The 16907-nt window shown below is 42.3% G+C and overlaps 1 protein-coding gene across 1 annotated transcript; it reads right to left on the reverse strand.

Annotated features, from left to right (window-relative positions):
- Positions 1–5174: 5174 nt before the first annotated feature.
- Positions 5175–7041, reverse strand: rgs2 (regulator of G protein signaling 2). The gene is made up of 5 exons (XM_037113469.1): positions 6906–7041; positions 6667–6765; positions 6221–6282; positions 5838–6004; positions 5175–5702 (listed from the first exon to the last, which is right to left on the reverse strand). Exons 1-5 carry the CDS (start codon positions 6998–7000, stop codon positions 5520–5522), a joined length of 606 nt encoding a protein of 201 aa, XP_036969364.1. The 5' UTR covers positions 7001–7041; the 3' UTR covers positions 5175–5519.
- Positions 7042–16907: the final 9866 nt, after the last annotated feature.

Below are 16907 nucleotides of genomic sequence, written 5' to 3' on the forward strand. Positions count from 1 at the left end.
GGAGTTGGAGAAAAACTTATTAGCAGAAGAAGCGCCTAATGTCAATGTCAACCTTTCCCTGACTCATCCTTAAATGAGCATAATATTAAGGCTTGAATTGTGGCAAAGCTCCTGGACCAGCTGCTGATACTCCTTGTGATTTTCTTCTCAGATCACTGTTTCCCTGTGTCCAGTGTACTCAACTGGAGCCAGATCTCTTTTATACAGATGCTGTTTATTCCCAAGTTTGCTAACTTGGAAGCTATCTATTTCAAGCTGGCAAAATAACAAGGCACAGATCTGTGAGTGTACCTCGCAGCAAAATCATGGTTATACTAAAGACGCGTGTTTGCTTAGCAACAATAAAAACAAAACAAAAGGCAGCTCACTGCACCTTGCCTATTGCAACCTGAAAAATGTGCCCTGCCTGACAGAGCTCTTAGTGGACCATGATTGTCAGTGTTGCCCTGAAGGAAGGAACGTTTTAGTCATTTATATGGACGCCCGGGTTTAAAAATACTAGAATTCCTCTTAACAATCTCGCATTCAAATCTGTGTTCAACTGTTTGTCCTGATTGAAAGCACGCCGACGAGCAGCACATTCCTTATAAGTGCATCATTAAGAAACGGCTGTTAAAGTTTTGTGACTTGTGTGTTTTTTGGACAATGTCCCGTCGCAGCCTGTTGATGTTTTGAACGTGGGAGTCCGCGGCGTCCTGTAAATCAACTTCTGGTCCCTGCGGTACAAAACAACCACAAGCACTTGACGTCCGGGTCGCGCTTGAACGCGGCGTGCCCCTGAAAACCCATGCAGTCTGACGCATCTGCAGCCCGTCGACCAAAGTAGAGCATGGCCCTTTTCTATTTTTGGCTCCAGTGTTTACATACACACCTTAAGTACTCATTGGATCGGATCCCAGTAGTCTGTTGCCAAGATCCTTCACAGCAACAAATGAAAACTCTTAGGTTTTACTACCAGCTCAGAGAGGGAACAGTGTGTCTGAGTTCAGCCACGCGGATGAGCAAACAGAAGGTATTCACAGCGTTACAGCTCTGCAGGGTGTTCACGAATGCCTTCACTACCTCACATGCTTCAACGTTTAACATAGCAATTATCAGCCTTTTCTCTAGGGTTTTATCCTTTGTTCTTGACGGACGTCATATAACAGATTGTATGGTGTTTAGGTGCACAGCGCAATTATGTTTTATAAATAGCCAAAGAGTGCTGCGTAATGGAATGTGTGCTGCGCAGAGCTACTTTGAAGGTCAAGGAAGGTTTATTTGTACAGCTCAATATAATGCACAAAGTCTGAAAGAGCTTCTGAGGCCCATAAAAGCAGTGGTTCCAAAACAGAACATAACATTAGCATAAAGGGTGCAACTTACAACTGCATTCTGTGTTGATTCTCGTCGGATTAATAAGAACCCAAGTTGGGGCTGAAATTGCTTCTTTTTTTTTTTTTGTTTGACCAACAGTTTCACAATTTGACCAATTGTGAAAAGGGACCAACTGTCCCGTTTCACAATGGTGTAAAACCAAAGAAAGCAGCCAAGTTTAGAAACTAAAGTTGGCAAATAGTGAGCATTTTTTGTTGAAGATAGAGATGATTTAAACTATGATTCAATATGATCAGAATTCAGTGAAAAAATACCATTTCATCCAACTGCCAGATGTACAGTGGGCGTGACAAAGACATTTATAGAAATGCAAAGAAAGTGAAGAGTTCATACAAAATCAGTCAACGAGTTTATTATCCAAACGAGACCTACAGCCATGCTGGTTGCATGTTAGGCTGTACCATGTAAGGGTAAAACTGCGCTGTGAGCTAAATGGAAATGTTAGCATGCTCCCAATCACACCACTAACATGCTTTGTTTTAGCACATATGATTAGCACAATCACCATCTTAGTTGCTGATTTGCACTTAATACAAAATACATATCTGAGGGTAAAGGGAATCTTGGTGCTGCGGGAATCTGTCCATAAACCACTTTATTGGACAAAGTGATGTAGTAATGGCACTGAATGATAAGTAATGCGATTCTGGAGCACGATGGCTGATTGCTAGGTCTCATTGCCAGCTCGCAAAAGAGTGAAAATGCTCAATCCCTTTTCCAAGTTTTTTTTCCCTCTAACCCTCAGAACAGAGGCAGTGAGTGAAAGAACTGACACACCCTACCAAACCCTACTAGATGTGAACGCGCAAAACCAAAGTGTTGGTATTTGGCGACCTGGGTATGGGAAGGGGAACATGGATGTCTGGAGCTGACTGAGTGGCATTCTGACCAATAGCTGTCAACACATTTCACTTAAACACATACATGTCACCCTTCTGGTGTAGCTTCAACGGGACCACCAAGGTCAGTTGGCTTAATCCTCCAGGGAGCAAGACTCCTGATATCATGGCCGACCAATCAAATAGTTCTTATCAAAACACCTCCAACGAGGCAGACCAACCAACCGACCAATGGCATTGTGGTGCTGAGCTGTGCTGCTAAAATGCAAACTAATCCATTATTAACAAAGTTACGCTTGCATCCTTTTTTTCCCCAGCTAGTCTGGGTTTCAAAACATTCATGTTCCGACCACAAAGGTACCGTACTCCTCTGACCTGTCGGCAGCAGAGCATACGGTTCTGGAGAGCTGCCGGTGTAACAGATGATCTCATTACACCTCGACAGCGGGCCACAGGTCTGAGCAGAGAGCAGAGAGCTGTCAGCCTGTCGGCAGCAACGTCCGGGTGTCTGGCCACTGTCAGCTGCTACTATGAGCTCACGGCTGGAGACAGCCTCAGCATCAGCGAGCAGGCAGAGGAGGACTCTCTTTGCCGTCAGTCAGCCAGTGTGTTCTCTCCCCGTCTGTACTTACAACCCTTAACATTGTTACCATACGGGAAACTCGGTTGGCGATGACGCGGCCCCCATCAGCTGCACTCGGAGGAATGCGGCGTACCAGAAAGATGAGGAATGTTGTTTTTGTTGTACAGCTGAACACCGAGCACACTGTCTCTGAAGAGATGTCAGTGTGTACCGTTAGTGGATGTGTCTGACCTTTCTGTTAAACCAAACACCCAAAGTGCATCGCATTTACATTAAGCCATTTCTGGAGTTGATATTCAAGATAGATAGTAATTTTATGGTCAGTGGAAAATATTACTTCACTTTGCTTTAGCGATCAACAAGTAGGTCTGCCTGAGCAACCTATTAGCCCATGCTGGCCCTGTCTTTAAGAAGGAATGAGGCACTTTTGTGCGATTTAAAGAAGTTCTAATCAATATATTGATATCTGCAATTGATCAAATATAACCTGGTTCAGCACATCTTAGCCAGCACACTGATAACCAAGCGCTATCTTCCAGTCGACTACCCAATTACTTTGTGCGTCAAAATATGTCTGTGTCCGCAACATTTTCCAGGTGATTGACATAATCGGTAGGGTGAATGAATTTCTGTCGAAAATAAGTCATTTCTGAAAATCCTCAAAAGTGTCTTCTAAGTTACTGTCTTTGTTTGAAATGCTCCAACTAATGTCCTGAATCACATTTAACACAAACTCATCTCCAGCTGCAGCAGGTGGCAGCTTTAAGCAGAGACACGTGGATAAACCCTGTGTGCACTACCTGTCCGCCTCCAAACCATATGCAAGCAAAGTTAACGATTAGCTGGGGAACATAGTGTGTTCAACAGTTAAAGAGACACTCTTCTCTCAGAAGAGCGATTAAAGGTATGATTTAGGGGGATTGTAGAAATGAAATATTCATAATGCATTATTATGGTTTCATTAGTGTGCAATCAGTGTGAAACTAAGCACCACTGTGTTTTTTTTTTTTTCATAAGGCTTATATCTACTGAGGTAACTGGCTCTAGAGAGGCCGTTTCACACTTTTTTTTTTTTTTTTTCACATTTTCAGTTGCCACCGTAGGGGAAGGTGGGGCGAGGGGTGTTCAGTTGGTTGCAGCCACACTGCCGCTAAATAATTCTACACACTGAGCCTTTAAAAGGAAAGTGAATATTGGACGTACAGTCTGCAGGTGGTCAGAAACACGACACTAAATAAGTAATACTGTTGCTCCGTATGTGTTGCGGGTGCAATTAAAGGAAAGAATGCTTACAGCTGCTCATACATATCCTAGACTTGCTCCTCTGTGCTGTAGCTATCTTTGTCTGTAGGGAGTACCTGCCGTTAGCAAGGAGCTCAGGTAGTCGCTATTGGCTGAGGGAGCTGGATTATTTTCACATCTTCCTCAGTGAAAACACACATTTTTTTGAGGTGATTGTGGACAGATGAACCAAGTCTGTTTTGATGAGTTTGGTCTTGTTTGTGTCGACTTTGAATGAAGCGTGTTCTAACAGCGATTGAACGAGGCAGTTCAGCTAAACAGAGTTAAGTAAAAGAGACAAACTGCAATTCAGACATTTGTATTTTTCTGTTTCATAAAGACAAAAGGTGTAAAAATGTTGCTGCTTTTACCTCCCTCGGATTAAACCACAGGGTCTTGCAACAGTATGGGCTGGCTGGTTAGCATGCTAGCGTCAGTAGTCCTCTCTGCAACACTGTTGCACTGTTGTTCTGTTGATGATGTCCATTTTTTAATGATTTCAACTGAAAATCTGGACATTGTCGCCCAAAAGTCAATGACCAGTTCAGTGTACACTTCAGCAGTAATGTAGACTTCATTAGGTGTAAATTAGACTATAAGATCTTTGAGCTATGGTTTTTATACCCTGCTCTCAAATGTTAACAGTTAACTTCCTTCCCTTGAGGAGATGATACTTCTGCAGTGAGTTCAGGAAAAAAAGCACATTAGAGACGTTTCTGTATTAGAGAGAGCATTTTATTTCTCAAGCAGTCCGGCTGCCACAAACTTAAATTCACATCCAACACGCGAAGTCAAAATATATACATTACACGCGATTCTCACAGTAATTTCAGACCAAACACAGTCTTCAATGCAAATTGTGAACATTATTATATAAATTAAAATTGCACTTTTGTGTAAAATCCAGCACAGCAACATTACGAGTGACAATCAGAGTCTCACAGGACGTCCTGTGTGTATGACAGCCGTACGGAGTCTTCAAGTGAATACCAGCGCACAAACACATCTAACATCACAGTGTTCAGTGTTTTGACAGAGATCAGCAGTGGTTTCAGCTTTGAATGCAGTTACGCTACAACAGCTTTTTTTCAAGATCTGCTTCGTCGCTCAAAACACTAAACAGTGTGTAGTAAAGAAAGTGCAGGTAATGACCCAGCGAAGAAGATGGAACCTTAATCCCATCTGCTAGAAAGGCTCTGCGTACTGCCTGCAGCAGCATGCAGCACCCGGCCTTATCATCCCAACTTCATTGTTGAAAGCTCTCAGCGGGATGGAATAGAAATGGTGTCTGTTTTGCATTTTCCACACTAATGTCACCGCTCAGGATTTGCATACGGGTCTGTTATCCGGAAGCGGTGCCTGGGATGAACATCATCAGCCGTCTATTAGCGCAGTCGCAGCTGTAAACAAATGACTCCAGTGTCTAGTTTGACTAGGACTTATTGAGCTTGCCTCCTGGCGCTGGCACACAGCTCTCTGTAGAGGTCGGAGTGGATAAACCTGGGGTAGGAGTTGTTCTCCATCAGGCTGTAGACTTTCCTCTGAGCTGCCAGGAAGCTGGTCGTGGTGGGCTCGTGGAGACTCTGGATGATGGCATTTTTGGTGTGGAAGTCCAGGTTTATCTGTGACCAAACAAGTAGCAGTCATGAGCATTTGGATCCAGTATTTAATGGAGAATATCTTGCACAACTAGAGAAGTTGAAGGTACATAAATTCTGATCAGCAAACTAATAAAATAACTCAGTACGTGCTGTTACCTCTTTTGGAGCCTCATTTTTAATGAACTCCTCGTAAATGCTGTTGGCCTTGGAGAGCAGGTCTTTGGACGACGTGTGGTTCCTGAAATCCTCACAGGCCGTCCAAAACTCGATGTTCTCTTCGCAGAACTCGGACTTGAGGAAGATGCAGAAAGCAGCTTTCCCATCTGTGGCGGGGGAGGGAGGGAGGGAGGGAAGAGAAGTGTTAAAGATGAGGGATGCATCGCTGTCTGCCCATTTAGGCTAAGTAAACTAAGTGCAAAGCCATTACAGCCTGTTTTATTGAGGCCAATAAACTGCTTTCATTAAGCGCACAGTTACCGCGTGACCTTTGAGGCTCTTTTATGTAATCGTGCACCAATAGTCCGGTGAATGGTACTTACATTTATAACTGAGGAGTGTGTCAAGGGACTGCGCCCATTGGTTGATCTCATCAGCAGTTAGCCTGAGGGCAGACAAGAAGAACCATCAGAAAAAAGTGATATAATATATATGATAACATATAATTTTCTAACATGTATATAGTAAGATAATACAATTGAGGCATACAATCATTGTGATCTGTTTTGGTTTATTTAGTCATGAAACAATATAAACATAACTTACATAAAAAAATATACAAGATAGAAAAAGTAGTGCAGGTACAATTAAGTGTGGATAATGGTACTCAAAGATGAATAAAACAATCAGTAAAATCAGATCAACTATCATTTAATTCTATATTTAAAATTAAGCTCTAACTGCCATGAAACACAAAAAAGCTGCTGTGCACACAAATGAGATGTTGTGTAATATGAGCATAATCCTTCACATTAAAAAAGGTTCTTACCTGCTCGATCTGTTTCTGTTTGTAATGTCTGTTTGCAACATCGACTGGGAAGAGTTTTTCTTCAAGAGAAATCTTATTCTGTTCCTCCAGTTTTTCCTCCTAGATAAAGAAAATACAGAAAAATCAGTTCAGAGTTTGATGGCAGAGTGATTCTGGTTTTATCTTTTTCTTTCTTTTTTTTTTTGTTTTACAAGATCATCATAACCAGAAACATTGTTTTTAAACACCTCATAACTTACTTTATTCCCTTCTTCTCAGTGAACAGGTCAGTGGGTTGCATACAGTCAGTGAACGCCATGCTTTGGGATGACAGACTAGTAGAGTTCTCTCTCATGGTTCGGTCTCCTCTCCTGCTCCCTCTTGACTTGTCAGGCAACTTTATAGTTTCCAGCCACGGAGCAAGGAAGGCGAGAGGCGGGCCTGGAATGACGGATCTCTAATGCGATTGGCTCTCGCTGTGTAAACAGCCATTCGCCCTGGTATGACTCTCAGGGCCCGAGGCAATCATAGGCTGTCACTGCATAAACATTCCCTCCCTGACTTTCCTGCATGGCTCCATTTTTAAGCGTAGGGTCAAGATATGACGTACATGGCACACTCAGTGCCCTTATTCTTTAAATAAGGCTCTGTCAGTTTGTGATGGAACTTTTCTCTTCCTTTTCTTCAGTGTTTTTCTTTCATCTTGTACATTTTGAGAGCATTATGCAATATTGCAGCTGCTCTGTGATTTGAATCCAGACCAGTCACGGAGCATCTCAGGCATTATTATCTTTGATATCCTTTAATTTCTTGGAAACATGGTATATTATTAAAGGATACATGTACAGCAAACAGCAAAACAGCATTCTCCTAAACCACTGAATTAGATTAGGGATCTTAAAAACACAAATGAAAAAACAAAACACGAAATTGCAACAAACAGCTAGTTTGGCTCTTAGCTGCTAAGCTAAAAGCACGGGCACATGCTCCGTTAGAAGCGGGTGTACGAGCTTGATCGCTTGCTGAGGGGTTTTCAAATCAATTTGATATTCTAGATGCTTCTGGAGTCTTTTGATTCTGGGTGAACTGTTCCTTTAAATGAAAGAAGTAGGAAAAACACAAGCAGCCACCACATACAACAAAACAAAAGTGTGCTTCCTGTTGCCATTTGCCAGGGGCTAATATCTGTTGTATGTGACAATCCCTGTCGCACAACTGATTCATTGTGGCGCTGTGACACTACCCAGACTGGACATATTTAATCAGTGACTCACACAAGGCGTGGATCAGTGAAATATGCTTCTGTCATGATGGCATGTTGTGATATGACACCTTGGCACACGGATGGTGTAATATCCTCTTACCTTTTAAGGATGTTTAAAAAAAGAAATGTTTTACGTTCCTGTCAGTCAACATCAGCTGATTAAAGACTTTGATAGACAGTGGTTCAGTTCAGTGTTGATTTTTAGGTCAAAGGATGGCGAAACATTGGTTTTATTTTGTCGTTTGTTTGTTTTTTTATAGACGTCTAGGTTGACTTGTTTCAACAGCACCTCCATAGCCAGAGCTGAGCAGCTTCTGTCAGTCAGCAACACTTCAGTCAAGATACTGACCATTTATAGCAAAGAGTTGTACAGATAGATTTGGTGGAAAAAGCTTTGCTCTTTGAGGGAGCTCAAGGAATCCGCCGCTGCCAGGGGAACTGATCCCCCATCAACAAACACATGCACGGACATAAGATCTTATTAAAGTCAACAGTACTGAAAACTTCGACGCCATAGGAGGAGATTAGAGGGAGCTTGAGGTGCGTTGGCATGAGGGGTATCAGCATCGATAGTGAGAAGTGTGCACCTGTATAAATAGGACTGAGGAGCAGTGTTTCCATCTGATTGTCAAGCAAATTTGAAGTGAACTTTTGAAACCAGCAGTCCCCTTTAATTCGATCAGGCGTAATCCAATATCAAACTCGAATGGCCTGTAAATCAAATTCAGACCACTCCTAACTGCATAACCATCATTTAAGATCACCAGATTTAGGATCTACATTAACTGGATCCGCTCACATACCATAGATCCCTCTGTTATTCTCTTAGGAATGAACACAGTCCAAGACCAATCTCACAATGAAAGTGAGAAAGAATATCCTGCGTCAGTCCCTTTATCCGGATCTGCACCAAAAAACTAATAGGGTCTACTCTGGACTGAGCTTGAGTTTTGTGGAAAATCCATTCAGTAGCTCTTGTGGAATACTGCTGACACCAACCAACAAACACGAGTGGACACAGGACCTCCTTTTTACAGAGGTAAAAAAAAAAAAAAAAAAACCCAAAAAACAATGTGAATAAGTTATATTTACTGAACAGACTGGGAGCAAATTTAGTGGGCTAGTTTCGTCAGAAGATGGTTTAGGCTACATATCCATGACTCTCCGTCCCAGGAAACAGAGAAGTAGAGGTCCAAAATCAGAAAGAAAACCAGTTGTAAGCCAACTGCTAACTGCCGTTAAGAAGAAGAAACTAAAACAGCTGCCTTGTTTGTCTACGGTGGAATGTGGGAATTCAACTGGAAAAGGGAATATGATGGGATTGTTTGGAAAGACGGCAGCAAACAAATAGTTATTCTTCTGTCGCAGTAGAGACAGCTGATCAGTCATGAGTTACACTCAGAGTTACCTGATAGCAAAAACTGTTATGGCACAGGTCTGTACTCCGACACACTGTGTGGAATGATGCCATACCACAGCCACATGGTATCAAATAAAATCAACCAAATAATCCAGAGCTGGCCCAAATCTGAGCCACAGATCATTCTGATGGGCTGGATCTGAATCTGGATTAGCTTCTGGTTTATTTGGCTGACATGAGGCCATGCTTATGACCTGCTCGTGGCTCCAATCTGGCAGTCAGGAGTGGACTGCCCAGTACCATCATACCATAATTTTCTGCTACATCAGAACTCATTTGCAAAATGTGTTCCAACCTCGCCTCATCGAGTCAACAGTGCCACCTCCAGCGAGCGTGAAAGCTTCTTTGAAATCCAGCAGTTTTGTTTTTGAATAATGCCATTTCCATCAACCTTTTGCTAATGAGTTACTTCAACATCTGGTGGTAACAAAGCAGCTGATGATCAATAAATGAGACTGTAAAGCATATATGAAACAGCTCATACTGATCGTACTGAAAGCTCAGTGCTGTCTGAAATATTAGTTTTATGTAACACAGATGTCTAAAAAGTGTAACTGTCGACTAGTTTAACTCAGTTTTGACCCTGACATGTCCTCTGACGTATCATCGCTAAGCTCATTTTTGGACAAACATTAGCAATTTTACCATTTATTTGAGTTGATTTAATGTTCAACTCACTGAGTCCCTTCTTTGGTCTTTTTAGCCGCTAGCTGTTCAGCCTTCTTTCCTATCCTTGTCCACTGTTTCGTGCGGGGCCGGTAGTGTTCGCTTGGTTCATCTAAGCTTTTTCTTCTTCTTCTTCTTTTTTTTTTCCGCCAGTAGAAGCAGCTTCCCACTGCTGCTGGAAATGGAACTGATGGGCCAGAAAACCAAACCAGTGAGTTAGAAAACGCTAATAACCTTCATGGAGCTGCAGGATTGGATGATTATTTTACATGTCATTCCTTTCACTGCACATCTGATCCACTTGCAATATAAAAGCGGAAGAAAACAGTATCAAATCTATCAAGATTGATAGAGATTCAGTATGTTGATGTAGCTTTCACCTATTTTGTGGGGCTACCACCCTGATATTGAATATCCGAAGCCAATCCAAAGCTCGTGGGCTCAGCTCAGTCACCTAAACGTGCCAAGTGTTGGCTGCGTTTCCTTGTATGTACAACGGACAAGCGCTTATCCTATTTCTGCAGGTGTAGAAGGGTATCAGATGAGTAAAATGCGTAATCATTGTAAGGCTAAACCTGCAGGTCCGGTTTTAATACACTGTCGATGAGCAACCATCAGCATCCTCTCTGGGCACGTGCCATGTTTCCATTCAGTCACTGTTTGCATACAAAGCTGTATTCATGAAAATGTCAGTCCTTTATAGGTACGGTTTGCATGAAGATGCATCAGTGGAAAAGTACATGCAAATCCCATATAATTCCAATGATAACTGAATAAAGAAAAACAGTCTTGCATGCTCATGCTGGATAATTAAGCAGCAATTAAGTAACATAAGTAGCAGTAACTGCTCTTGTTAGTTTCTGTGACAACCTGCATTTTGTCTTAAAATGGAAGAACACTGAAAACCATCATTTCCTGTCAGTGTCTGCGCGAGGAGCCTACCATTTAAGCACTGTGAGCTCCGCTTTCCAGTAACAATGCAGTTTGACATTGACATCATATCCCAAAAACACTAAAAGGGGATTTCTGTTGAGGAACAGGACACACATATGTACAGCACAATCACAATTTGTCCAGGGTTATCGCAGCTATAACGCTTCTGCGTCACCTGCTGTGTTGTGTTGTGATTGCTGCCGCCCTCCCTCCGCCTGTCGCACCCGTCTGGAGCTGTGCTGGGTGAAAACATGGTGTTCGCCTCATGTGTTTATTATGGTGTGCAGTGTGTGTGTGTGTAAGCAGCCGTCTGTTTAGAAGTGGATGAAGAGCAGAGCCAAGTTTCCACTCAGGCACGAGGTTTGTCCAGAGGGCCTTACGCAGGAGGTGATTCCCAGCACGGGCTTGCAAAGTTTGTCCTCTTTGTGTTTGGAGGTTGCAGTAATCTGCACTCTTAACCCTTCTATGGGCTTCTGTTCTTTCACTTGTTGGCAATGTTAAGTGCCGAAGGCTAGCCTGAAGCTCCAAGTGCTTAAGGTTGTGAACAGCACCATGGATGCAACGCCGCCCCGTCGCCACGATAAGTTTTTGGCACATAAGGTTTCTGAGAAACCACTGATATATTTACATTGGTATACGACGTGGGCTACATACCAATACTGACATTTCAACAAAATCCTGTCCTATCATGTTCAGGTCACATGTTAACTAACTTTAGTGTCTGGAGGTGGCAAATGTTTTTAAGATTTTTAAGCGGGTACTATTAAAAAATTTCAAGGAGGCTACAGGACAAGTTTCAGCCGAAATGCCCAGATGTGTATGTGGCAACAAAAGTGGGTATTTTAAAATCGAAACTCTCGCCAAAGTGCAACCTAGGCTTTTTTTTATGAATGTCCCGAGTCAAACCTTTGTGTAAAAGCATAATTATGATGAAAGAGGCACTTCTAAGATTTACCATATTTTCGTTTTCAGATCAAACTCATTTTCAATGGGAGTGCTATGGGCACTTTTATGATCAAAATTGCTATTTTTAAAACAGTAAGAAGGCTCAACACAAGATGAAACTGTGCTCCTAGTATCACCAGGGTCTCTACACATGAACACGAGTATTGAGAACATTGTTTGTGAACACAGAGTTTACTAAAAAGAAGGTTTTTGAACGACTCACTTTGACAGTAGCTCGTTCCGCTAGCCACTGTCATGGCAGCTGAGAAATATCAATCTCCATATGTGACATAACCTGGAGGACAGTTAATCTGAAACTGCTGTCAACTACAACTATCCACTCGATATCGCACTTGACTTTTCCGGCTTTTGATTTTAGTGTTGTTTCTTATATGAGGCTCCTTTTTCAACTTCGAGGTCAATATTGTTTTTCTCTAATGACAAAACAACAAATTATCTGTGCATTTACATGGAACTAAGCTATAGGAGCGTTCCACCGTAACTCACCTCCATGTTACGTCGCAAGCTGAGATCAATACTTCTCGGCTGGCAGGACGGCGCTAGCGGAACAAGCTACTGCTAACATGAGTCGTTCAAAAACCTTCTTTTTATTAAACTTTGTGTACACAAACAATGTTCTTAATGCTGGTGTTCATGTGTAGAGACCCTGGTGAGACTACCAGCAAAGTTTCATGTTGTGTCGAGCCTTCTTGTTGTTTTAAAAATAGTGATTTTGATGCTAGCATAAAAGTACCCATAGCACTCCCATTGAAAATGAGTTTGACCCCAAACAAAATACGGTCAATCTTAAAAGTGCCTCTTTCATCGTAATTATGCTTTTACATGAAGATTTGCTAATGTACATTCACAAAAAAAAGCCTAGGTTGCATTTTGGCAAGAGTTTTGCTTTAACAAGACTTCCTGTCAACTTTCAGCGATGTTGTCGGCTCATCTCCTCCCTGTTTGTGGCGATAGAAATGGGTGTCTTTGACTAAACCTCGAAACAGTTTTCAGCCTTGTGTTTTATGGTGATAAAAACTGGATATTTTCGACAAGAATTTGGGACATTTCCAGACGTGATTTGATGGGAAATCTCCAACAGGCATTTCTGATTTAACATCAGGGGCTTTGAGACATGCAAGCTATGCATGCCAACATTTATCTTGGCGATAGGACTGATAGACATCATTGCAGGCCACCGACATGACTTCTGCAAGGCTGACAGAGTGGATAACAGACACAGCTATTGTATTACTGTGTGTTTACGACAGACTAAATGGTCTAATTAAATTAGACACCATTTTAAAACACCTTTGCTGCTACAAGTGTGTTCAGAGCGAACCAATTAGGGGATGACAATAAATTAAAGCAATGCGGACGAACGGTTAACTACTTTGACATTGTTCCATTTTGGCAGCAAAGTCTGTAACGCGTGATTAAAGATCAACTAATAAATGTGGGGGAAACCCCCCGGCAGGTCCAGCTGCACCTGATCGCTGCACGTTTGATTGGCAAAGCGACACAAGTTCCTCTCATGTGGCATTCAGGTCAGGGCTGCCCAGAACACCTTCACAAACCACACATATCGACAAGGATTCACCGAGGAATGTCTGAATTTCTATCAACTGGTTTTCAGCAGTGTGGGTGATATTGTTCTGGACCGTTTCTAAATGAATCAATACACTGCAGCACATTCTCTCAACAAATGTTATTTTGTGCGAAAGTGAAAGAAAATGGTGCTGAATGAAAGAGTGGAAGCAGAAGTATGCTACTTTTAAAGGCTCCATCCTCTTGCTGCACGGGGATGTACGCAGTCTTGTGCTCCATCACACCTGTGCTGCATTAACTTCCCATGTCTCCCATTTACATAGCCACGAGAACACGGAGGTCATTGTGTTACAGAAGGAACAGAGTAGTCTCACTGGCTTAAACAGATTATTTAGTGCGTCGCGACAAATTTCAGAATGCTCAGAGCTGTCACTGTACCTATATATCTGCATGAGTGTGCTTTGATTGCCCCTGGTGTCCTGCACTGTAATGCACACATGCAAAGAAATGAAAACAGTTCAGATGGGGTGACAGCTCCAGGAAGACCACAGTAATCAAACGAGGAAGTATTGAGTCTCTAGGGTTTGTTTTGAACGTCATTCCACAGTCGGAGTTTGATTGATTGATGTTAGCCGATACAAGTTTTGCTAAACGTTGTCGGAGGAGGTGATCTACGCTTTCGCCCTTGCCAGGAGAAGAGTTTGCGCTTCTGTGTCTCTTTTTATTTTCTTGTGTTACGTGCATCATCAAGAATGTCCCAGAAGCTGGCAATCGACTTGATCGTTGTCACGTGTACCATGTGCCATTCTTCTGGTGTATGTGTGGGAGAGATCTCTGCCAATGGATGGCTTTTGTTTGGGGTGCAAACTCATGGTATTTAAATGTGAGATGTCGTCAAATTTGCGGAAAAGTTGCATTAATTGGACAAAATTGCAAGATCGTGCAGAACTTACAGTTCTGTTGGTTGGCTGAGGCTGCGCAGGATCCACCTTTTGACTCTCCTCCGAGGCCAAAAGTGAAACAGGTGGAAATGGCTATCGGCTGTGAACATATTTTATTAGCATCCCACCGTGATAAAACTCACAGTTGGCCACTGACCGCAATGAAACATGGGCTTCATTCATTCCACAGGGGGGATATTTGGTCAGTCAGCAACACAGAGGACAGATCATAACCATAAAAAAACATACAGGAAAGGAGATACAGCAGGATATTATACTGCTCTGGGGCCAGCCAAAGTCAGTAAAATATCATACCCGTAAACACAGAAGCATTTCCTCAGTTGATACAAGCCAGTAAATGTATGAAACCAAACCACAGACATTCTGCTCCGTGCAGGATCTTTAACTTTACAGCCAATCTTGTTTTTTTTATCATTAAATGTAAGGCTGTTAAGGGAACAAGAACTTCCATACCACACTCATATTAACAGGTAAAGATTAGTTTAACATAAAGACTGGAAACAGAAATGTCAGGGAGACTGTCACAGCACAGAACTCCATAAAGCTAGAAGTCGACAGTTTTTAAATTTATGTTTGTGAGAATTAAAGACTCAAGATATCACGCTTCAGTTTGTGAGCTTTAGGAGTTATTATTATTATTATTATTATTATTATTATTATTATTATTATTATTATTATTATTATTAATAACATTTTTGAACATTTTCTGAACAGGTCCAGTTGAGTGACTCCCATAATAACCCTGTTATCACAGATGACATGACCGTTGCAGTGTAGCAGCAACAGGCATACCAGTCCTTTGTTCAATAAGTATGTTTCCTGTGTATGTACGTTTTTAGATTATGCGCTGATCTTTCTCTGTTGTGTACGTCATGAAGTGAAAGTAACTCCCGGTTGACCTTTTTAGATTGACGCGGGACATGGAAAGCGATCTTGAGTGAAAGTCTTTTTTTTTTCGTTTTGACCCAAACCGTCCACCCCCCACCTCCCCCTCATGCACACCGTGTCACACTTTGGAACCACGTCACCTGACTTCCTCCTTTGCAGCCTAACAATAAGAGTAGATATGTGTCGTCATAAGCTGCTGCTCAGTCAGCCTTTGCCGTCATCATTCTGTTGTGTGGCAGCATCTCCCAGTCACAGTACTGGCATGGAACCAAAGTGGTGCCATGATAAATTCTGACCCTGTAAAGGTGTGTGTGTGTGTGTGTGTGTGTGTGTGTGTGTGTGTGTGTGTGTGTCTGTTTGTGTGTGTGGCACAGAGTGTACACACAGAACCTCCCTTTGACAGAGGCTTGTTCAAAAACAAAAGAAGGAATAAAACATTAGGACTGTTTTCTCTGTATATTTACAGGGGCTAGAGCCCATCACATGTAGACCTACTAAACATAAAACCAGAGGTAGAAGCTGTCAGGCTGTTTCACTCATATTTTAAGTACAAGACTGTGTGATTGTGGTTGTTTGTCTATTACAGACACCATGTAAAACGCATACAATGAAAATTTGCAAAAATAAAAAATCTAAATGCAGATCTGGTGTGTTTCCATAAACAGTTTTGAGCGAATGAACCAGCAGACATACATTTCATCGGGGGGTTGACGTGGTGTAGGCTGCGTGGCTGCGTCCTGCGTGGATTTTTGGAAGTAAATAAACCAAGAGGCAAGAAAACGGAGAGAGGTCTTCAGGAAGGACTTCCAGCAGGGCAGGTTGTAATTGTTGTTGCATGTCAGCTATTTGCACAGAGCAGACAGTGGAAACAGCTGATCAGTCATATGATGTGAATGTTTGCAACATCACAGTTTATCTGGCAAATCTGTTTCCAACACCGCAAGCGAGGAAGGGAATGACTTTGCCGTTTCCATGAAAAATGCTCATGTGATGTTCCTCAGAATGCACTTAGTGACCTTCAGGAGTCTGTCCATCATCCTGCCTGTGATACAGCCATGCTGTACTCTGACAGAAGAAAGAAGGGTGAGACACTATCTGAGGGTTCCCTGTTGTCAGCCAACCCAACAGCTTTGAGCCATGTGCATTTTGACTATGACATGAACATTTTCGATCTCAACATCCTTTTCTTTCTCTCCTTTTCTTTCACATTTGAATGACTTTAAAGTAAAAAGGAGACAAATAACCAAACCAAATCTCATCGTCGCTTCTGCGGAATGGCCCAGCGTTTCATTGTTCCACGCGGCTGCACTTGAGGAGAAAAATCTCATTTCTCACAACGACTGATTTCATTAGAAACTGGAAGTCCAGGCCTTCCTGTTTCTAAAACAGCACATGGCACCGATGCACTTAATTTTCAAGTCAGCAGATGCTTCTCGGCGATACGGACGGATAACAGGAAACTCTAGACACTCGGTATCTCGCTGTTGGATACCACGAGGCCCCGTTTTAGACTGAACGCAGAAATTGAAATTCAAAGCGGCCGAGCCAGTGCTGCGTTCACCGTCTGAATATCCTCTCGCTGTCTGTGGATTATCTTCCTAATTACTGTCTGTGCTGGCTTTCTCAGAACGCTGAA

Source organism: Acanthopagrus latus, chromosome 11, assembly GCF_904848185.1.
Source record: "Acanthopagrus latus isolate v.2019 chromosome 11, fAcaLat1.1, whole genome shotgun sequence".
In the NCBI taxonomy this organism is placed as follows: domain Eukaryota; kingdom Metazoa; phylum Chordata; class Actinopteri; order Spariformes; family Sparidae; genus Acanthopagrus; species Acanthopagrus latus.